Genomic DNA, 23,417 nt, shown 5'->3' with positions numbered 1-23,417 from the left:
TTTCTTAATTTTATCATAGTGTTATAATCATACATAGATATAAATAATATATGTAACTATATAAAATTATGCATATATAAAATAGCACTGATTATATATAATTATATATAATTATATATAATGATTGCATATGCATATGCATATGCATATGTATGCATATGTATGCATATGCATACATATATTTCTCCTGTTCTTACCATCTTAAGTTTACCATATTTCTATAAATGACTATATAATATAACTATATAAATAACATACATAAAGAATAGATTATATTATAATAAATCATTATTCTTTTTTATATTATTTTGCCTTCTTTAGAATTGGGTGTTTTAGCAGTTTATTTATAATTTTATTATCTTTAAGAAGTTGTACAAAGGAGTTGATATTCAACAGAGCAGTTTATGAATACAGTGTATCTTGTTTGATGTCATCTCTTTCCAAGAATTGAGTGGGGTTTTTTTTTATTGATTTTATCTTCACCATTGGTCTATTAGCTGTATCTCTGTTTTTTCTTCTATATGGTTTCTCTATTGTTAATTGTTTGTAGCTTTAACTTCTCACAGTGCACTTCCTTATAATAGAAGAAAATTACACCATATAATTGCCTCACCTTTTTTCCATCCTATGAAACACAATTATCATAAGTTTGAGGTTCACATATGTTACCAACTTGCAATACATTGTTCATATTTTACTTCAAACAGTTAACTTGGTCGGTACTGATAACTCATGCCTATAATCTTAGCCACCCAGGAGGCTGAGATCTGAGGATTATGGTTCAAAGCTATCTGGACAGGAAGGTCTATGAGACACTTTCCTCCAATTAACCACCAAAAACACTGGAAGTGGAGCTGTGGATCAAATTGTAGAGTGGTAGCCTTGAGCAAAATTACTTGGAGCTAGCGCCCATGCACTGAGTTCAAGCCCCAGGATTGGTACAAACAACAACAACAATGTTAATTTTAAAATGAGAAAAAGTTCTATTTACCCACATATTTTCCATTTCTGGTGCTATATTATTCTTTTGTATAGATTCAAGTTTCCATCTGGAATCATTTTTCTTCAGCATGAAGAACTTCCTTTAATCTTTCTTGCAGTGCAGCTCTGCTGGCAGCAAGTTGTCTAAGATTTTTTTTTGGGGGGGTCTGAAAACATTTTAATTTTGCCTTCCTCTTGAGGCATAGCTCCACTGAATATACAATTCTAGGTTCAATTTTTTTCTTATAGTTCTTTAAAGAAGTTTTTGAATTGTTTTTGATCAGCAGTCAGTGAACATTCTTATCCTTGGTCATCTATGTGTCTTCATTTCATTGGCTGCCTTTACAATTTTGTAGTTAGGATTGTTTTTCTGCAATATTATTGTAAAATGTCTTGGATTGTGTCCTTTTTGCCTATTTATTTGAGATTCATTAAAATTCATGTTGATGTATTTATCATTTTAGCCAAGTTAAATTATTTATCCATTATTTTTTCAGTTTTTTTTTCATTATCTCCTTTTTTTAGGTGTTCTACACTTTCAGTTCTACACAATTTCATCTCCTTTCCATTATTACCCATTATTGAAGTTTTCAATTTTTCCTCTTCAATTTGTATTTATTTTATTGTTATGTCTTCAGATGCACTGATCATTTCTTCTTTAGTGTCCTACAATGACTCTCTGATGCTTTAAATATTGTTTTATTATTATTATTATTCTAGGCATCGCACTTGCTTGTTACTGCTTTTTGGTTTGAGTTTTTTATTTCCTTCTTCATTGTGTTCATGTTTTCCTTCAAATCTTTTACTGTATTTTTCACAGTTATTTTAAATTTCATGTTTGCTAAATTCATCATTTCTGAGTGTAACCATTCTTGAGTACACTTCTACTTACTGATTTCTTGAGAATATTTATCAGTATCACTTCTGAGTATATTTTTATCTGTTTATTGTTTTCCCTCTTAGAGGTCACATTTTCCTATTTCTGTATCTGGTAATTTTTACTAAGCTGTAGGCAAAATGGTATAATAATGAGCATTGTGATTTTGAAAGTGTTGATTATATTGTCTTTCTTTAAAAAGGGTTGAGTTTGGTTTTGATAGTCTGTTAATCCACTAACATGAAAGCTTGCTTTGAATCTTTGACTGGGATGGTTTGGTATGTCTTTAATTCTAGGAATTGGGTTAGTTTCAAACCAAGGCATAACCTTTCTCAGGTTTCTGTGGAATATCTCAGGTGACGAGTTAAGTGTTCTAATTTGGCTGAAACTTATAAATAAATCCAGAACCATGTTTGAAGTTCACAGGCTGGTGTTTTTGTTTAGGTATTTTTTCTTCCCAGTCTATAGTTTCACTGAAATTCCCTCTTCTTCTATAATTGTGTTCTGCCCTATGGAGTCTCAGTTTATACAAATTTGTGTTATAAAATCAAACACTTAAGAAAAATTTCTCTTGGTTTCCTGAGATCTTTGTTTGTGTAACATTCTTTCTTCAGTACCCCATCTTACAAATTCCAGCCACCTATGATCTCTGATTGATTCCTCCTCAGGTCAACACAACTGCCAGGCTCCACCTGGAGTCATCCTTTCTTCTCTGTGGTATTGGATATATCTCCAGGTAAAGAATTAGAACGATTAGGAAGCTCACTTTACACATTTGGCTTCTTTTGGGGATCACATTCTTTTCCAGTTTTGATCAATAAACATTTGTATTTGTATTACACTTAGTTTTCTATCTGTTTTTATTAGGAGAGCTAATCTAGTTCTAGTAACTCTACTATGAACATAAGAAGAAATCTAAAGATAACAGACCATTATTATTGTTAGTTTGTTTTATCTTAAAGATGATTTCATTAACTTGCTCCATTTATACATTCATAGTCAAGGTAGAAAAAATTTGGTTACAGATTAATTGTATTAGAGGTTAATTTTATTTGAGGTTTATTAATTTTATTATTTTATTCCATGTTACATTAACCTGGTTTATGTTGTTGTTATTTTTAATGAGAGCAATCTTTGACATTTATAACCTCCTAGTTCTTTTTTTTTCTAGGATTAGGCAAAAGACATGAGTACCCAGCCCTCTAGTTCTTAAATGTAAACATCAGATGCAAATCTGCCTCTTGGGGGTTTGGGCCCAAGTATACTGCTAAGATACGACTTAAGAGAAAAAAAATCTGCAAAATAGCAAAAAGGGCAATAGGATATTACAAATCGTTATTTGATAATAGTTACTGTTTCACAATTTAATTAATAAATTAAGCCCATAAGAAAGAAAAACATCCACAGATTTCAAATTAAGGACTGCCAGGCTCTTAGTGCTAGGGGACAGGGAGCAAAATGCAGTCTGAGAGACTCAGCAATACCATATATTAATAGTCCTTTTCCTTTCTAGAAATGATCCAAAATGATATGGCAGTTGGACTGGAGAACAAAGGTGTCCTCTAGTCTGTGGGCAAGGAAACCATTTCATTTTTCTTTTTACTCCTCTTATCATTCACTAGCAATTTACTTCATTAATTAGCAATTTAAAAATTATTGGGGAATAACTAACAGGATTAATTTGATTTGTTTGGACTATTAGGTCAGAATTTAGGCTTTGGACTCAATCTGAGTTTTGTTATTTGAATAGTATCACATTAATATAATTGATCACATTCAAGCCCTGGAGTTGGGGGGGGGGAACTTCCTGAAAGCCTATCAGAGCTCATGCCTTTGGTAATTTTTTCTCTAACCAGGTAAACATAAAATATATTCACTGATTGATGGGCCATGTTAAAAACAGTATAGGAGAAAAGGAAACGTCGTTATTTTTTTATAGCAAAGAATGTTTCATATAGTAGAATGATAAATTTTTCAGACTAGAATCATGAAGTTGGGAGTTGTCTGAAGGACTTCCTAATAAAGCACAGACAGGGCAATATGTCACCCAGAGCGCACCTTCTATTACCTGGTTAATGTTTTCTTGTATGGGAGATACAAGCTTGAGGATACAAGAACTACATTGGTCATTTGTTTTCATTTAATATCTTATTACGTTTTTCATGGGATGTAGGTAATTGCAGGACCACATGGATGCTTTATATGATGCCAGGGGTACAGATAGAGAAAGCTAGAATTAAATACAGTGTTCATTACTCCCCATGAAGCTCAGTGAAAGAATCATTTCATGATTTTATTTTCCCCCAGAGCAGCAGTGAAGTTATTGTTCTGGAAGTTCCTCTTTAGAATCTTCTTCTGAATTTATCCTTAAGCCCTATCAGTAAGCCTTTAATTGTATGATTCTTTTTTTTTCTGTGTAATTGAACTAAGGAGCTAATGCTTGCACGCTATCACTCAAGTCACACTCCTAGTGTGACTTTTAGATTATTTTTTGACTTTGTTCAGGTTAGGCTCTGACCACCCTTCTTGTCTCTACCTCCCAGGTAGCTTGGATTACAGGTGTGGCCCTATCATGATGGTCATCTTTCAGATGCTAGTAAAAGACAAACTATTGCCATGTGACCCCTCACTAAACAATACAACAGCCTTATTGGAAGCATCTTGAAGGCAGCTATTGGTGTAGTTGGTATTGAAGTGAGCTAACGTGCTTTACATTTTTTGTATCGAGAGTAAGTTCTAGATCAAAAGGAGACATAGAGATGTCTTCTTCTCCCTGGCTTATGATGTCCTTGGATTTTCCCCCAAAACTGTAATTTCTTGTGTTTAGGAATGTTTCAACAGTATTGGGCAGGAGATAGGAGTCAACAAAGATGAACATTGCTGGGTCTGGCTTTCATGGTGTTGTTCTAGCGGGTGGTCAAGCCCTGTTGCTGTAATTGGCTATCTTCAGGACAGCCTCTCTATTCAAAGTCTCTCTTCCTAGAGATAAGACTTATACAGTTCACTCATTAAATCTTTGTTGTTGTTGTTGGTCATGAGGCTTGAGCTCTAGGCCTGGGTGCCGTCCCTGAGCTCTTCAGCTCAGGCTCTACCACTTGAGCCACAGCGCCACTTCCAGCTTTTTCTGTTTATGTGGTGCTGAGGAATTGAACCCAGGCCTCATGCATTCAAGGCAAGCACTCTGCCACTGAGCTACCTTCCCAGCCCTCACTCTAAGTGCAGAATTCAAAGTTGTTGCAAAATACAAATGGCATTGAGAAGCATTTTACTTAGATGGGGTTTTTGTTGTTGTTGTTTAACTTTGGACTTCATAGCATTGCAAAGAATAACCTATAATGCTAAAAATATTTTAAAAAATCACCTTACTTGTTTTATGACTTCTTAAATTTTCAATTTTCCCTAAGTTCCACAAGTTTTAGACACCTTTTTATCATTATCTCAATCTATTAAAAACAGTTTTGAATCAAGCATTATTGCTCAAGCCTATAGTCCTAAGTAACTCAGGAGGCTAAAAATCTGAGGATTGCCTTTCAAAGCCAGCCCAGGTATGAAGGTCTTTGAGATTCTTATCTTCAATTAACCACCAAAGAAGCTAAAAGTAGAGCTATGGCTCAAGTGGTAAAGTGCTAGCCTTGAGCAAAAATGCCCAGGGACAGTGCCCAGGCCCTGAGTTCAAGCCCCAGGACCAGAAAAACAAAAACAAACAAAACAAAACAAAAACAAGTTTGGAGTTGTTGATATAGCTCAATAATAGAGTGCTTGCCTGGTGTCCAGGAGGCCTTAGGTTCATCCATTGTACCTCAAACCAACAAACAGCTCTCAGAAACCTTGTAATAACAATGTACTCATGCTAATGGAAGTAAAACAGTGTTGTAAGTAGGTAAAACTCCAATATTGTTGATAAAAATAAGTAACCTAAGTAAAGATGCAAACATGACTCCTGAAGGTTGAGAAATCTGGAATATCTGTTTTGTATGGTCTTACCTCACTCTGGAAGTTCCCACACCTTTGAAAATTCCATGAAATATGACATGTAAAATATAGCTCACTTCAGCAACAATATTCTAAAGTCATCAAGTGTTACCTGCTTCAGAAAATGTATAGCTTAGCTTCCTTTTGAATCTCAAATTACTTTAAATAAAAGATGCAACCTCTCTAACTCTTTATGGCTATCAATAATGTTAAAGGTATTGTCCTATGCTTTTATTAATGTCTCTATGAAAACCTGGGTCTGAATTTAATATGAATATTGAATAAAATACTAAGGCATGCATTTCTGTAATTCATAGCTGCTATGTAACTGGCAATCTCATTGATGCCTATGTCATTTTCCCTGGGCTGGTAGTTTTGCACCACTGAGGACTGGGAGCACTGTAGAGAGCAGCAGCCTGCAGAGCTCAGAATAGCACAGAGAGATGCCCACTCAGAGCATGTTCTCTGGGCTCAGTGTTCTGTTTCAGAAGTACTTCCTACCTAGCTCACCCCACAAACACTTTACTCTTGTGTCCACTGATCAGCAACCTTCCCCTTCTTCACACCTCCCATATTCATGTTGCTGTTTTTCCTTTTCAAGATTAGGAACTTAACAGGTGCATATTGCTGCACCAACAGTTCATTAAGGTTGTTCTAGGACTTGTGTGGTGCTATGGTTGCCAAGGGTTTATCTGTCACAAATCCTATTTTTTCTGTAAGTTCTGTGATTTCTAGCATACAGTTTTATGGAAATACATATCACATCATAGCAGAAATGCCTGTGATTATATTCAGTTCTGGTTCATGGCTTGTTTTTGTATTCCAGCTTATGAAATGTGTAACATAACAGGTTTGGTAGAAAAAAAAATGTAACACTGGTGTTGAACCCCCACCTTTTGAGAGTAAGTAGAGTTTGTTTTTACTTTATTCCTGGCCTCTTCCCTACCTTCCCATGACAAGTACTTACTGTAAGTACTAAGAAGAGTGACTGGAGATTTGTTCATCTAACAAGTAACGAAGTGTGAGTTGAGCCTGAAAGTATCTTTCTGGTCATCTTTCTTTGGAACCTAGTATTTCCAGTTGTTGCCGCGCAGATTTCTCTGTGGTTCAAGAGTTTGGCACATCCCTACAGAATCTCCCTTGAAGACATATGTTGAGCTCAGTAGGAGCCTGAGGACTTTTATGTCTCCTTTTGTGGGGTGGTTGGAAGCCCATTCATGTGTTTGGTAGAGTTTCAAATTCTCTGGCTCCTCTTCCCCATGGGAGACTTTGCCTAGAGGACCATTTTAGCTATTGCTGATCCTTCTGATTCTCCATGTCTATGATCTGCCAAACAGACTCTGCTTTCAGAAAACCAAGTCCATGTCTGTCCCATATGGCTCAGATCCCTGTGATAGGGGCTGAAAGAATCTATCAGTGCCTTCTTCTCTGCTCACTCCTCTTAGTTCTTCCTTTTGGCCATTCCTCCCCTAACCTTCTCGAAGTTTCTCCTTATAAGGCCCTGAATTGGCTCCAAATTCATCATCTCAGAGGAATTACATGACATGCATAAATTATGAAACATTTTTGCAAATTAAGTTTTAATTAAAACCAGCAGTTTAGAGCATCCAACTGGAAGCAGTCACAATGTTGAAAAGTGACACTGGTTGGGTGGGAGTTAAGGAGAAGGTCTGGGTAGGTTTGCATCCTGTCTGGATTTTTCCTAAATGAAAGCTGCAGAAAAGAGCTGCCTTCCTCATTGGACCTTGCTTTATCTACACTGCTGGCCTCCAATGATATCTTCTTATCCCTAGACTGCCATATGGACCACCATGACTTCAAAGCAGAAAACACAAATGTATCATGGTTAGTTTATCTGGACTCTGCCAAATTACTATTTGGTTCTACCAACCCATTTTCTCCCAGAGACCTGGCAGGCTCTTGGGCTCCCCCACATTGCCAGAACTGCATTTCGGATCACTTTTCAACAGGATGACCACCCAAAATAAGCCTGAAGAATGACAATTTTAATTGGAACCTTATTTTCCTGATACAATGCTGAGTTCAAGCCTGCTGAGAAATGACTTCTTATTGTGAGAATTTTCAGAATGTTATAGTGAGCAAAATGTCTGGGGCTTTTGCCCCTCCCCTGCTGATAGGCCTAGCTATATGTAATGTGAGAATTGTTCTGGTCTGCCCATTAATAATCCACTTTTTCCAATGTCCCAAAGAACGTCTGACATCAAGTGAATAATTTATGCAGGTTTGCCTTTCATCTAGGGAAGGCTCCATGGCTAGAAAAAAAAAACCCAGATATTTCCATCTGAAATTTGTTTGAAAAATCTGGCCTTTATCAGTCTACTTCTTTTCTATTAACTACCCTGGTCCTGCTCATTTGGAATGGGCAGTGTGATATTTTCTGTGAACCAAAGCTGAGCTTGGCCAGCTGTCCCTTCAGGAATTTTGAGATTTAATACTCTGTCTTAATTCATTTGGACCATGAAAAAGTCCCATTCATCTTATCTGCATTTAAAACTTACTGGAAGATTTTTAAAGATGATACATAGTTTTGGCATAATTGTAGTGAAATGGACATCAGAGAGGATTCTGTTAGAGTATAAGAGGTAGATAATATTTCTTGAGTGCTGAAATGTGCAATTTAGGTTGAAATGTGCAATATCTTTTAACAAATACATTTTTTTTGTCAGTCGTGGGACTTAAACTCAGGGCCTGGGTCCCTCAGCTCTTCAGCTCAAGTCTAGTGCTCTACTACTTAAGCCACAGTGCCACTTCCGGTTTTCTGAATGGTTTATTGGACATAAGAGTCTCACCACTTTCCTGCCTAGGCTGGCTTTGAACCATGATCCTCAGATCTCAGGCTCCTGAGTAGCTAGGATTAGAGGCATGAGCCACTGGCACCCAGCTGACAAATACAATTTTTGAGAGGTGTATAGAGATACAAATGTGTTTATCTGTTTGACTATGTAAGTATTTACTACAGTGTAATTCATCTTAGTGAGAAGATGCAAACTGTATAGGTAGATAATGGTAAGGCACTCAATAAGGAATTAATTATAGGGGTGGGAAGGTGTCTCAGTGGTAGAGCGTTTGCCTTGCATGCATGAGGCCCTGGGTTCAATTCCTCAGCACCACATAAGCAGAAAACACTGGAAGTGGTGCTGTGGCTCAAGTGGTAGAGCACTAGCCTTGAGCTGAAGAGCTGAGGGACAGCGCTCAGGCTCAGAGTTCAAGCCCCACGACTGGCAAAAAAAAAAAAGGAATTAATTATAAATTCAAATGCCATGGAGTTAGTTACCATGATATTAATTGAGATGAAAATGGATATTAGCATTACAGATAACTTTAATGTCTTTTTTTTTATTGTCAGTTGTGGGTCTTGATCTCAGGGCCTGCATACTGTCCCTGATCACATTTTCTCAAGGCTCATGCTCTACCATTTTGAGTCACAGTTCCACTTCTTATTTTCTGGTGGTTAATTAGAGATAAGAATCCCATAGACTTTCTTTCCTGGGCTGGCTTTGAACCGTGATCCTTAGATCTCAGCCTCCTGAGTAGCTGGGATAGGCATGAGCCACCAGCATTCAGCTAATGTCTTCTTTGACCTGTCTTTCATATATAATTTTATACAAGGAATATACATTACTTGTGTGATTCTAATAAGCATTATAAAAATATATGTGTTGCATAGGTCTTTACATCATTCTTTTTATTACATTTAAATTTACTATCAGAAAAACAACTGGAAGTTTTATCTGTATCATAAACTAGATGTTGATAACTTACTCTTAAATAGATAAGACCCAAACTCAAAAACAAGGGTATTTGGAATATGTCTATTTTCCCCGTGAGTCCTTTCAACAGCGATTGAAGAACTTATTGATATATATGTGTGTGTATATACCTATATATGTATATATATGTACATATATACATATGTGTGTGTATATATATATATATATATTTATATAAAATATGGGGATGGAAGGCAGTGCTGGTGGTTCATACCTGTAACTCAGGAGGCTAAGAATGAGAGGATCAAGATAAAAGGCCAGTCCAGCGAAAAAGTTTACAAAATGTCTTTTGAACCTATGGCTGAGGCACAGTGGCAATCACTTATTATCTGAACTTCACAGGAAGCTCAAATTGGGAGGATCATGGCTCCAGACCAGCCCAGGCAGAAAATTTCATGAGACTTCATATCAATGTTAGAAGAAGCTAGGTGTAGTGGCATGTGCATGTTATCCTGGCTATCACAGAAAGCCTAAAATTGATGGGTTATGGTTCAGACATGGCCCCTAGGACACAAGACTGTATCTCAAAATATAATCAGTGCAAAAAGGACTGGAGCTATGGCTCACTGGAAGAGCTCCTGCCTAGCAAGCCTGAGGCCATGAGTTCAAACTGCAGTGCTGAAAATCAAAGGATGTCAATAGAAACTAGAAACTACACTAATCTGGTTTTGCTTTTGCTTTTTATCTTGTTCTGGGGACTAAATTCAGTTCCCCACAGTTCTTAGGTAAGTGCTCTATTGGAATAATCTTCTTCTTTTTTTTTTTTTTTTGGTCCGGTCGTGGGGCCTGAACTCTGGGCCTGGGCACTGTCCCTCAGCTCTTCAGCTCAAGGCTAGTGCTCTAACACTTGAACCACAGCGCCACTTCTGGTTTTTTTCTTTTTGCTTATGTGGTGCTGAGGAATCGAACCCAGGGCCTCAGGCATGCAAGGCAAGCGCTCTACCACTGAGCCACCTTCCCAGCCCTTATTGGAATAGTCTTAAAGTAGAAAAGTTAGTTATATTTGCTTTCTTTTTTATTTACTATCATCTGCATGGCAAAGGGATAGTTGGAGCCATGAGACTGGGAAGGACAACTGAATTAGGAAGGGATATGGAACAAGAGTATAGCTAAGTGACCCTTTATTTTGTGGAAGAGGGAAAGGGGAGGAGCTTCAGGACAAGAGTGTTTAGGGAGATCCTTTTGGATCCTGATTTCTCCAATATTATTATTATAAAGGCAAGAATATACAGACTTTGGGGAAATGAGATATCCCTGAATCTTTGTAAGGAAATTTCATATATAGAGTTGGAAATGTTTTGAGGTAATAACTTCTGAGGATTTTTGAAGTGGAATAGTTAATGGAAATACATTGATGAATCCCTTGATTTTCACACATAAAATCTAGTCATGTTCTCTTATGACAAAACCTCAGTTCACTTGGCATGTTCCAATGACCCATACTAAGATGGAGCCACTCGAAGCTAAACCCTGTTGATGGACATGGGGTTCCTATGACACCACTGCACTGAGTTGTTTGTCTCACTGTTGTGCTTCATTCTCGGGCCTGTCTTTGATCCCAGCTGTTTATCCTCTTACATTCTGGTTGAGAGGGGAACAGGATCAGAGGAGGAAGGGAGAGGGATATCATTTGTAGTTACTTCTATAAAAGTCCTAAGAAGACTGGATTAGATCACATAATTCATCATATTGCTATGGCCAGAGGAAAGTGATGAGTTGATTGGCTTGGTACTGACATTGTTAACAAAATGGCCTGGACTGCTTAATTCAGAGCATGGGGACAGGGTGAAAGAAAGGGGTTGGAAATGGGTTTCCACTGTAAGAGTCACAGTTTGACTAAATCTGTTTTAGAGGGTGAATTGGAAGTCTTTATTAGAAAGTAGGCAATTGCAAGTGGGCACATATTCCTCCAAAACTTGCAGCCTCCAATGCATTTAATACTGTTCGGAAACTGAGCCACGAGGGTAGTAAAGAAAGAGCATGAAACTGTCTCAACAAACCAGATCAACTGTAATGGAGAGTTGAAGAGGGACACCATGGTGACCTGAGGAGAATCAGGGAGTCGAGAGACATGAGGAATGGCGCAGTGGTCGCAGGGGTGGAGGGACCTATGTAGGGTCATGGTTAGGGGGCAGAATCACAGGGAGCCGGAGAGTTCCAAGAGTATCCTGAGTTCATGGTACAGGTATGGCAGGTCTGGGAACCTATTGCTCAAGTTCCCAACCCATCTGCTTCTAGGAATTCACCTGAGGGTAGAGGGGGTGGGGAAGCAGAATTCATCTCTAGAGCTTTTGGAAAGTCCTCATGATCCACCTCGATGCCAAGATGGTGCCACTTAGATTCACTATCCACATTTCAAAACACATTACTCTGCATTATCATTTCTTTATACAACAGCTTGAGAGCCTGATATGGCATGGATGTATCTGAGAAAATGGTTTGTTATTGAGACCTCTCATGCACCATCAAGCTAATGCCAACCCTAAAATTTTTGGAGAGTGCAAGGTAAAGAGATTAAAAACAGTAACCATTATGTCTCAGTTACTTTTGTAGGCATTCCATATGCATTGTCTCATTTCATCCTTACATTAATCCACTAAAATAATAATATTACTATAATCTTACAGAGTACAGAGCTATCCAGGGCTCAGAGATGACATATTGTTGTCTAATGTCTAGTAAGTGGTAGAGATAACATTTGAAACCCAGTGTACCAAACTCTAATCCCTCTCTCCTTCCTTCACTGCTTCTTCCTTTACTTCTTTCATATTCCTCCCATTCTCCCCCTCCTTTGTCTCCCTTCTCCATATCTTTTTCTTCTATGTTTCTTCTTCTTTCTTCCTCCCTCTCTTCTTTAATTCCTTTTTCTTTTCTTCCCTTCCTTCCTTACCATTTTCCCCTCCTATCCTCTGACAAAGTATATTAAGTTATCATTACATGCCAGATACAAATCTATTCTTTGAAACTACACATTGAATCAAATAGACCTGGCTCCGGGCTGGATTTTGAATCTTTATGTGCAGAAGTAAGAAGAAAATAAGTAAGAGAACAGGAATATTGTAGGATACAACAATGCTAAGAATGAGTAAGCAAATTGATGTCATAGAAAGACACCTGGGTGAATGTGATGACTCCCATCAGAAAAGAGCTGATATTTCCTCTAAAGTGTGGGTTTCAGTGAGAAGATCAGGTGAGTGATTGGGGGTGGAGTACAAGCATCAACTAATCAAAGGATAGAATCACAAAAAAGGCTAGGGCCAGTAAGGCTTTAACAATAGGATGGCAAGTATTATGCTTGTATTTTAGTTCATTCTGGATGAAGTATATAGAACTGGAGTCCATGATTTGGGGCCAGAGTGTAACTAAGAAGACTAAATACATAGCAGTGGTAGCTTAGTATGGGGGACAAAAGTAGATATGGGGAGTGAAATGGAGTCTGTCTCACTAAGTCTTCAGTCCTTGGAGACCTTCCCCTCCCTGCCATGGATTTGGGGTCTGGGCCAATCCACAGAGCCTCCTCTGCCATAGAGATGAGTTGGGATCTTTATCCACATTGCTTAATGAAGAATAATGGAAGATTATTAATGTAAGCATCCACAAGGAGAAGAAAATGAACACAAAGACCCTTTGTAGAAAGCAGGGATTTATTGCTCATTCATAAAGCCTGAGGCAAAAGGCCAGTTTTGAGAATGGAATCAGCATATGCAGGCCAGGCTTTTTGGTGTTTTATACACATTTGGCAGAAAAATGCTTTGTTTCCCACTTGGTCTTTACATAGTTCCTAGTGAAATGTGCTGTTTTGAGCAGTAAGTAGATCTTTTATTTTTGAAAAAGATCCCACTCAGGTCTAAGACTTCATTGAAGGCAACCAGTGGATATACCCTTGGTCATTCCTGTGGCTCTGTGAGAAACACTGAGATACAAATGAAATAAATGATAATAGTTAAACCAAAAACACTCCCACTCTCTTTAAGAAATAGCCTCATTTTCAAACATTTTGATTGCAATAACATCAGAGATCCACTGCATTCAAACCCACCCACACTCCTCCTTTCCTCAGCTCTTCCTCAGCACACAATCTTCCCACTGATGGACTGTACAACTCAGGCCTGAGACAGTACTGTTCCTTGTCTGCATCACCCCTCAGGAAACTCTTCCATGTGTTGACAGTGACTAAACACAGGCTTATCCATGGGCTCCAGCTCCCTATGTTTACCTCTGCCTGCAAGTGCAAGAGCCATCTTAAACTGAAGAATACGAGATATTTGAGCTCTAGGTATCTCCTCAGATATGTTGTTCCCATATTCACCATCTCTCAATAAACAGAAACTCCAATTTTGCACTTGTCTAGGCAAAAACTCTCAGATACGTGCTTTGTGTCTTACCTCTCATATCATCACCAATTAATTAACTCTGTTCTCAAATCTATATATGTTAGAAGACTCCCTGCCACCTCTACCCTCAGCACCTGGTCTGTTGCTCCATCAGCTCCTCTCTAGATCACTCAGGAGCCTCCTCACTAGTCTTCCTTCTCAAAACCTGCCTTTGATGCTATTTGGCTAAGTGACATTTTAGTGTCTTTATCTTCAATACTGGGGCAGTAATGAAGCTAACCTAATAAGTTTGCTATGAGTTTTCAGTAAGTTAAGGCACTTAAAGTGGTGGAAAATGTCATAATTATTCTATGCCTATGCATAGAAATGATGTCTCTATATCATATTTCCCTTCATTCTCTTGTGAATGATGAAGTTTCAGACTTCCTGTGTTCAGATGTGATATGCCACATGAAATGCATACTGAATTCAGCTTCTCTCTAAGAATGTACAAGCCCATTGCAAACCACAACTGCTTTGTAAACTTTCTCCTTTCTTTAGAAAACACAATGACTTGCAGCAGGAATGGAAAGTAGTATATTAGAGACAGCCAGCACTTGCCCGTATTCCCATGAATCTGAAACAAAACATCAGATGTGTGGCTGCAAAGAGAAGTGGTTAAGAGGTAAAGCACAAGAGTGCAATAGTGAACTAACACAATTGCTCCTCATACTCTCCCATAAAATATAGGGGAAAGGCATGCTAACAAGCTAATTCTACAAAGCCAGTATTACCCTGCTATCCTAACCAGATGGGGATACAACAAAAAGTGAAGATCAAATTTCTTAATTAACATAAACACAAAAATTCTCAATAAAATATTGCAAAATTAACTCAACACATTAAGATATAATGGGTTTTAAGTACTTCATATACATAGATGAAAGCAGAATGATGAAACCCATAAAACTATTTTTTTAAAGCAATAAAAGAATGTAACAGGGGCTTTAGTTTGATCAAAATTCTCTATATTCATGTTAGGGAATGTCACAATGAAACCCTTTTGTATAGTCAATATTCACTAACAAAAAATATCATGACCAAATTATTTTATTCCAGGAATGCAAGGGTGGTTCAACATATCAAATGAGTAAATGAAGTGGGGACCAAAAGCATATGTCATCTCAATAGATACAGAAATACCTTTGACAAAAATTTAACATCCTTTTATGATGAAAATCCTGAAGAAACTCAAAACAGAAAGAACATCACAACAAAATATAGGCAATATGCCTACAAAGCCATCAGCCAATATTATTCTGAATAAAGAAAAACTGAAAGTATTTCCTCTAAAAGGATACAGGCTGACCCATTGTAACAATGAGATGTAAAAGACACTATGTTAAAAACTAACTCTACAACTTGGTGGGGGGAAAGGAGGAGTTGGGAAGCTGGGGAGATAAGGGATGGCTGGGGAAAAACAAAGGAGAGGGTAACAGTGCTCAAGAGGAGATGTACTCATTACCTTACTCATGTAACTGTAACCCCTCTGTACAGTATCTTTACAATAAAAATATATAAAAAATCACACTAGAAGGGAAAAATGAGGAAAAGTTATTTTATTGTCTTCATGCGTATTCAATACAGCACTTGAAATTTTAACCAGAGCAACAGGACAAAAAAGGAAATAACAGGGATATAAATAGGAGAGGAAGAAGTAAAATTAACCAGTATAATTCTGTTCTTCAAAACCTCCACTGAAAAATCTCTTAAATTTGATAAACACTTTTAGGAAAGTAACAGGATACAAATTTACACAAAAATCAGAGGTGCATTATATACCAATGTTGAATATATTGAGAAAGAAATTAGGAAAACAATCCCATTCACAGTTGCCTTAAGATATATAGACAGTCAGAGAAATAGAGAAGACAGATAGATACTAAAAATAAACTTAACCAAAGAAGTGACAACCAAGAAAGAAATGTAGGAAGATAATAGAAGAGGAAAGATATTTCATGTTCATGGAGTGGCCAAATTACCAAAAACAATATATAGTTTTAATGCTATCCCTATCAAAATTCTAACGGCATTCTTTACAGATACCAAAAAATTATATAATTCCTTTGGAAACACAAAAGACTTTGAATATCCAAAGCTATCCTAGTGAAAGGAGTAATGCTAGAGGCATCATAATATCTGATTTCAAATTATATGGAATCATAGAAATAAAAAAGCTTAGGAAAACAGACTTGTAGACCAATGGCACAGAAAGACAGGCCCCAGAAATGAATCCGCATAACAACAATGATCTAGTTTTCAACAAATATGCCAATACGTTGGAGAAAACAAAGCCTATTTAAACAAATGGTGATGGAAACATTTAATGGATATCTTAATTCAGAAGACTGAAACTAGACCCCTCTCTTATAGCTGTATAAAAACATCAATTTGTACAAGTAGACCAAAAGTCTTACTGTAAGATAGGAAAATTTGAAACTGTCTCAGAAAAATATAAAGAAATAACTTCAAAATGCAAGCATAGAAAATGACTATCAAAATAGGCTCCCAAAGTTCATTAAATTATAGTAGGACTTGACAAATGAGATTATATCACATCAAAAATTGCTACCCACCAAAGGAAACAATTACCAGATTGAAGAGACAGTGTATAAAATAAGAAAAAATACTTGCCAACTATTTATCTGACAGAGATTTAATATTAATACATAAGAACTAAAAAAATTAAAACACCATGAGAACAAATTAATAGATAGGCAAATGCATTGAACTGAACTTCTCAAAAGAAATACATATGCCAACAAACATATGAAACAACATTCAACGTCCTTATTTGTGAAACATATGCACATCTAAATGACATTAAGATTTTAATCTCACCCCAGTCAGAATGGCTATCATCAAGAAAACAAACAACAACATGGTCTTTGGGGAAATGAACCTTTATGCACTGTTGGTAGAAATGTACAATAGTCCAGCCATAATGGAAATCATTATGGAGTTTCCTCAAAATTACTGAAAATGGAAGTCCCATATAATCCTGCTATACTGATCCTTAGTATATACCCAAAGGAACAAAAGTCAGCATACGACAGAAACGTCTGGACACCCATATTTGTTGCAGGACTATTCATAATAGCTAAGTCTAGAATCCGACTAAATGCCCATCAATAGGTGAATGGATAAAAAAATGTGGAATATATATACAATGGAGTAATGTTCAGGCATAAAGAATAATAAAATTAAGTCATTTGCAGGAAAAAGGATAGAAGTGGAGATTACCATGTTAACCAAAACAAGCCAGATTAAGACAGATAAATATCACATTTTTTCCTCTTGTTTATGGTATTTTTTAAATGACATTAATGTTAAATGAGACCCACTAGGAAAATTTAAGGGTAAATATGATTGAAATACAATATATTCAAGTATGAACATATATAAATATACATAAATTTAAATGACTTGAAAATGTCTATGTAGAGCTGTACATAGGATCCTATAATCTGAGTCATTATTGCTAGAAAGGACCCAAGGCTATCTATCAAGATCTTCATGTAGTAGGTGAGGAAATGAGCCCAAAGAGGTGGAACCTCGTTGACTTTGCCTGACAAGGTAGGTTTTTTGGTTGTTTTTTTTTAATTGTGAAAATACCATACAGAGGAGTTCCAATTACATGGGCAAGATAATGAGTACATTTCTTATCAAGCATTGTTGCCTCCTCTTTGTTTCCCCTTCCCATCCCTTCCCATACTCTTCCACCTCCCCTCACCCCCACCAAAGTTGTAAAGTTCGTTTTTCGACATAATGACTTGTACATCTCATTGTTGCAATGGGTCTACCTGTATCCCTAGTTAAACGATTTGTTTTTGCCCTTCCCTTCCACAAATTATACCAACATCAAATACAGTGAAAGTAGGGGTTATACTGTGGGGGAGGGACATACAAACCAACAAACAAATCATCTTATAAATATGTTAGAAATAATTGCATGAAAGAAAAAAAAACCATTTGAATACTTATCTTGAGGTTCATTCCCCTAACATCAACTTATCTGACCTTTTCTGCTTGACTCAGACATTTACTAGTTATTGTAAATAAGGGAAACCATGGGACCTATGTTTCTTTCAGCCTGGCTTACTTCACTTAATATAATTTTTTCCAAGACTTTCCATTTCCTAACTTATGGGGCAATGTCATTCTTTCTGATGGAGGCATAGAATTCCATTGTGTATATATACCTCATTTTCTTGATCCATTCATCTACTGAGGGGCATCTGGGTTGGTTCCATATCTTAGCTATGGTAAATAAGGCTGCAATAAACATAGTTGTACTGGTAGCTTTAGTGTGGTCTTGTTTGTGATCATTTGGGTAAATGCCCAAAAGTGGGATTGCTGGGTCATAGGGTGGGAGTGTAAACTTGTTCAACCACTTTGGAAAGCAGTATGGAGGTTCCTCAAAAGACTCCACATAGAGCTCCCCTATGACAAGGTAGTTTTTTTGTGATTTTTTTTGTTTGTTAGTTTTTTTGTTGTTCTTGGGCTTGAATTCTGGGCCTTAGTGCTATCCCTCAACTCTTCAGCTCAAGGCTAGCACTCTACCACTTGAGCTACAGCACCACTTCTGGTTTTCTGGTGGTTTATTGGAGATAAGAGTTTCACGGACTTTCCTGCCCAGGCTGACTTTGAACCGCGATCCTCAGATCTCAGCCTCCTGAGTAGCTAGGATTACAGGTGTGAGCCACCGGCACCCGGCTGTCAAGGTAGCTTTGAAGAAGAAAAGGTACACACTGTGTGGACCCTGTAATGATGAGCAGCTTCCAGTTTGGTTTCTGAAGATCAAGGATTTTATTAGACATACATAGAAATCTATCCCTGGCACGGCATATGGGACTCTAACAGTTTATATTTGTGCTAGCAGAAATATATGGCATTAATGAATGCTAAAGGCATTAGCATGGTATAGAGGTGTAGATTCAAGGCTATTACCTAATGTTTCTTTCCCTGGTAGAAGCTGTGTGTATATTCCACTAATGGAATACTCTTAACAAGGAGGAAACTAATCACAGGTATGGGAATGTTAGAAATATACTCAGGGCATTTGCTGTCAGGAAGATTGTGACCTAGTGGTGAAGAGGAATCTTACACAAGTAAATAATCTGGCAATTATGTGCTCAAAACTTTAAAGAAAATTGAAGCAAGACCTTGCTATGTTCAAGGATTTGTATTGCCATTCCCTCCTCCTGTCGTATTTTTTTTGGTGCCAGTACTGGGGCTTGAACTCAGGGCTTCACACTTGGATTTTTCACCCAAGGGTGGTGCTCTACCATTTGAGCCAACCTCCACTTCTATCTTCTATCATTTCTTCATTCTTAGCCTACAGCAAATAATGATAATTGGTTATAATATTTTTCCCAGTTAAATTCTGAATCCTTCCCAACACTGTCTAAAGCCAGCCATTATTAGTCACACAAAGTAGTCCTGGAATCTAAACCTACTGGCCATCCAAGATCTGGCTCATTCCCAGCACACTACTCCAAGGCTAGAAAGCCTTGGCCTGAGGACTCCAGTGATATAGACTCAGTATCTGATTGGTAAGGCTTCAATTTCCAGGCTCTGCACACCATTCATAAGTGTTGGGTGAAGGAGTTTAGGAGAACTGACTCACAAGTGGTAGTATTTGTGGCTGCGGATGATCTGATCTAAATTTGTTATATTCTATTCTAAAGCTCCTTTTGGGGGACCAACCTGTTTAGGGCATTGCAAGCTATAATTTACATTATTTCAGAGCTCCAGTAGGAAGGTTTCTCTTTGTTCTTATGAGTTATTTCTTGAGGAAAGTACATGTTTTGTGGAGAGTTTGAGGCCAGGCTTAAACTGAGGACATTACCACAAAGGCCTAGTCTTTTATTTTCCTTCCCAGCATTTCTTCTCATGTGCTTAAATTGATGAGTCGTTCTGAGTCTTGTTTCCTGCTCAACCAAGATAAAATTTCAAGAAAGAGAGGGAGAGAAAGGGCAAGTCTTCTGTCAAACAGACCTGTAAAATCTGGATGCTTATGCAGGATTTCACTTTGGTATTTATTTTACAGTTCATCAAACACTTGTATTTCTTAAAGCCCCCCTGTGCATTTCACATGACATAGGTTGTGATCCAATACCAATGCATTCCTCAACATGGAATTCTTACTACTCTGCAATGTTCATATGTCCAAGGTTTTCTTTTTCATTTCATGAAAAAGATGTTTAAGATTTCAGAAACTTTTCTCTAAGTGATCCCTCATTTGAGGCTCAGTTTTTTACCTCTTCATACATTTTTATGAGCTCTTGAGAAACACTAGAGAGACTTGTGAACTTCCTTTCTGAATAGTTTTATCCTTAACTAGGAAGAAAGAATCAACAAGCATGCTTGTGTTCCTTTCTTTTTTTAAATAGAGAGAACTGTTTGGGGTAAGGATGTTAGGAATGGAGTGCTGAAGAGATCATGGAGAGCCTAATGCTATTTTAGAGACCTCACTGAAATATGAGACATTTCTTTTACCCTTTCCCCCTTCTACCCTTTTACTGGGTTGCATCCACTGGGGCAGGGGATAAAAATCAGATTTATGGATGCCTTGATCTTAGTACAAATGAAAGAGAGTGCTCTTCCCAAGATTAAAAAAATGGAGAAATGCAGAAAATTCAAATGGGAATCCTGGGATGTCTAATTTGTCCTTTCTTTTCGATAGTACTGGTTTTAAACTCAGGACCTTACACTTGCTAGATGAGTGCTCTACCACTTGAGCTTTATCAAAGCCCTTGGCTCTGAAGTTTGTTTTTCCCATACGGTTTTGTGTTTTTTCCTAGGTTGGCCTCAGCCTGTGATCCTCCTACCTCTACCTCTAAGCAGCTGGGATTATAGTCATGTTCTAAAACCGTGCCTATTTGTTTTTGAGACCAGATGATTTTTTTTTCTCACTTCAACTCCTAAGTATCCAGGATTACAGGTATAAGCCACTGTGTCCAGTCATGATTTAGTTATCTTACATCTTAGAGCACTTCTGAACTCATAAATTCTAGGTAGGTAGGGGGAATATCTGTCGCCACAGCTCCCAAGTATTTGGGGCCTTTGTTCATTGTAAATTGAATATAATCTGTACATTCTATATTCCGGCAGCTCAGCACTGGAACATATTGCATGTATACATGAAACACTGTAGAAAGCCAACCATCAGTGGCCTATAATCCTAGCAACTCAGGAGGCTGAGATCTGAGGATCAGGGTTTGAAGTCAGCTAGGAGAGGAAAGTCTGTGAGACCCTTACTTTCCATTAACTATGAAAAAAAGCTGGAAGTGTAGTTGTGGCTCAAGTAATAGACTGCTAGCCTTCAGTAAAAATCTCAAGAACAGTACCCAGGCCCTGCATTTAAGTCTCAAGACTGTTGTATGCACATGCATGTGTGCACATGCACAAATTGTAAAAATCTGACATAGATACAGACATATACACACAAAAATTGTATAAATCTTGAATCTATGGCTCCCAGATCTGTCTGTAATCTTAGCTACTTAGGAGGCTGAGATCTAGAGGATTTTATTTCAAAATTTGGGAATAAAAGTCTGCTAGACTCCATCTCAAGTTATCAGCTAAATGCAACACTGGAGGCCTGGAGCAAGTGGTAGAGCACCATTGTGAGCAATGAAAACTAAGTGAAAGTGTGAAGCTGAGTTTAAGCTCTGATACTAGCAATACACATACATTCACACACTAAAGACATTATATAATTATATAAACTCTAAGTTGAATTACTTTTTCCATCTGTAAAATGAAAGTATCTGGCATTAGGTTGCTGTGATTTAATGGGATAATATAGATAAAGGACTTCAATACAATGCTGGTGACAAGTTCACGTTGGACAAATGTCGAAGATAAGAAGGAGATTTCAGTCTTCATAATGATGTTGTTCCTAGATTGAGTATTTAACACATGGATAATATTAATTCCTTTCCAGATTAGAGAAATGCTTTCAAAGCTTACAGATACAGTAATCACAATACAGTGATGTTAAACCACAGCCTAATTGTTCCAACAGACAAGAAAAAAAAACAGACAAGTGGATCTCATAAATGTTCATCTTTTCCTATTAATTTCAGTCTCTGTGCAGAAATACTGGTGGAAAAGCTGTTTTGGGAAACAGCTTTTGGTTTGTGCCATTGAGAAAGCTGTTTTGTCTTGACTGCATTTTTATTTCATGACTATCAGCTTTTCTTTCAATGCACAAGTTTGTGTACATGCTCTCTAACCATCCATAACAGGAATAGCTAATATATTGGAAAGCAAGGAAATTTGACTTAAAAATGTTTTTCTAACCATGTATCTTTATGTACAGCAGGATTGCTCAACTTTGGCACTGTTAACATGTGGACTGAGTGATTCTTTGTTGTGGGGACTATCCCATGAATCGTAGGATGTGTGTGCAGCACCCTAGCCTCTACTATCTGAGACCAACAGCTCTCCCTCCCTTCATTCCACCCTCCCAGTTGTGATGTCCCCAAATGCCTCCATACAGTTCTCATCTAGTCAAAACTACTGGCATGCAGGAAGAAGCTGTGCCATGGGCTTGTGCCATTGGGCTGCTGATCAGAAGCAGCTCAAGTCCAACTTTGCAGAAGTTTACCAAGTGCTTTGGGCATGGTGATTCCTAAACATGTCCTACAAAAGTCCAAGTGTCTGTTGACAGCACCAATTAATCATTACTGTTGCTTTACTTTGAAAAGACACTGGGTTTTATAGTATATCATTCATCCTCTCCTCATTTTGATTTTTGTAATCACCCATGGAAACAAAGTAAAGTTTTACAATGAATCTTAACTTCTTATATAATGATTCTTTTTTTTTTCTTTTCTTCTTTTTGTTCCCTCCCCCCATTCTTTTCAGCTCCCTCAGGCTCAAAAGGTAAAGTCTTCTTTGTCACATCCCAGTCATTCTCAAAAGTCACAAGTCATGCATGTGTCCATAGTGTTGTACATTTGGCACTGTTCATGACCAGTGAAATGGTTTTTCTCTTACAGTCTCAGAAACCTGAAGTTGACAGGGACACCGTGGACTTGGTCCACTGCTGCAGTCATGCTGGTCCCACCTGAGACCCAGCCACAGCCAGTGGCTGAGGGATGAATCCATTACGTTTAACTTTTCTCTTAAAACTTCTTAGGTCAGGAGTAAGTTTGGCACAGTTCTTCAAACATAACATTCCAGACCTTCTTTGGAATACTCTCCCAGGGAGGCAGATAATGTGAATGATTAGTAGGGTCTAGTGACCAAGTTTAAATTCTAGGTTCCTAAGCCAAGTCTCTGAAAACTCTCATGGGTTTCATTCCTTACAAATCTGTCACTTCCTTTGTTTGTCTCATTGCCTGTGACACCCAGAGAGTGTTAGAGCAGAGTTCTTGCCAATGGCAAGACCCTTTCACTGGTCGTCATTGT

At 37.6% G+C, this 23,417-nt stretch overlaps 1 protein-coding gene across 1 annotated transcript in view; it reads left to right on the top strand.

Moving 5' to 3' along the window:
* Cacna2d3 (calcium channel, voltage-dependent, alpha 2/delta subunit 3) overlaps positions 1-23,417 on the top strand; it is a 935,068-nt gene that overhangs the window by 656,522 nt on the left and 255,129 nt on the right. Inside the window, exon 14 of the mRNA XM_013030732.1 lies at positions 22,872-22,889. Within this exon, the coding sequence (XP_012886186.1) occupies positions 22,872-22,889 (18 nt within the window). The remainder of the gene's footprint in view (positions 1-22,871; positions 22,890-23,417) is intronic.

The sequence above is a fragment of the Dipodomys ordii genome, unplaced genomic scaffold, assembly GCF_000151885.1.
Source record: "Dipodomys ordii isolate 6190 unplaced genomic scaffold, Dord_2.0 Scaffold132, whole genome shotgun sequence".
NCBI classification, from domain to species: Eukaryota; Metazoa; Chordata; class Mammalia; order Rodentia; family Heteromyidae; genus Dipodomys; species Dipodomys ordii.
The sequence above is the reverse complement of the archived record's forward strand: the minus strand, read 5'-3'. Positions and strand labels throughout refer to the sequence as shown.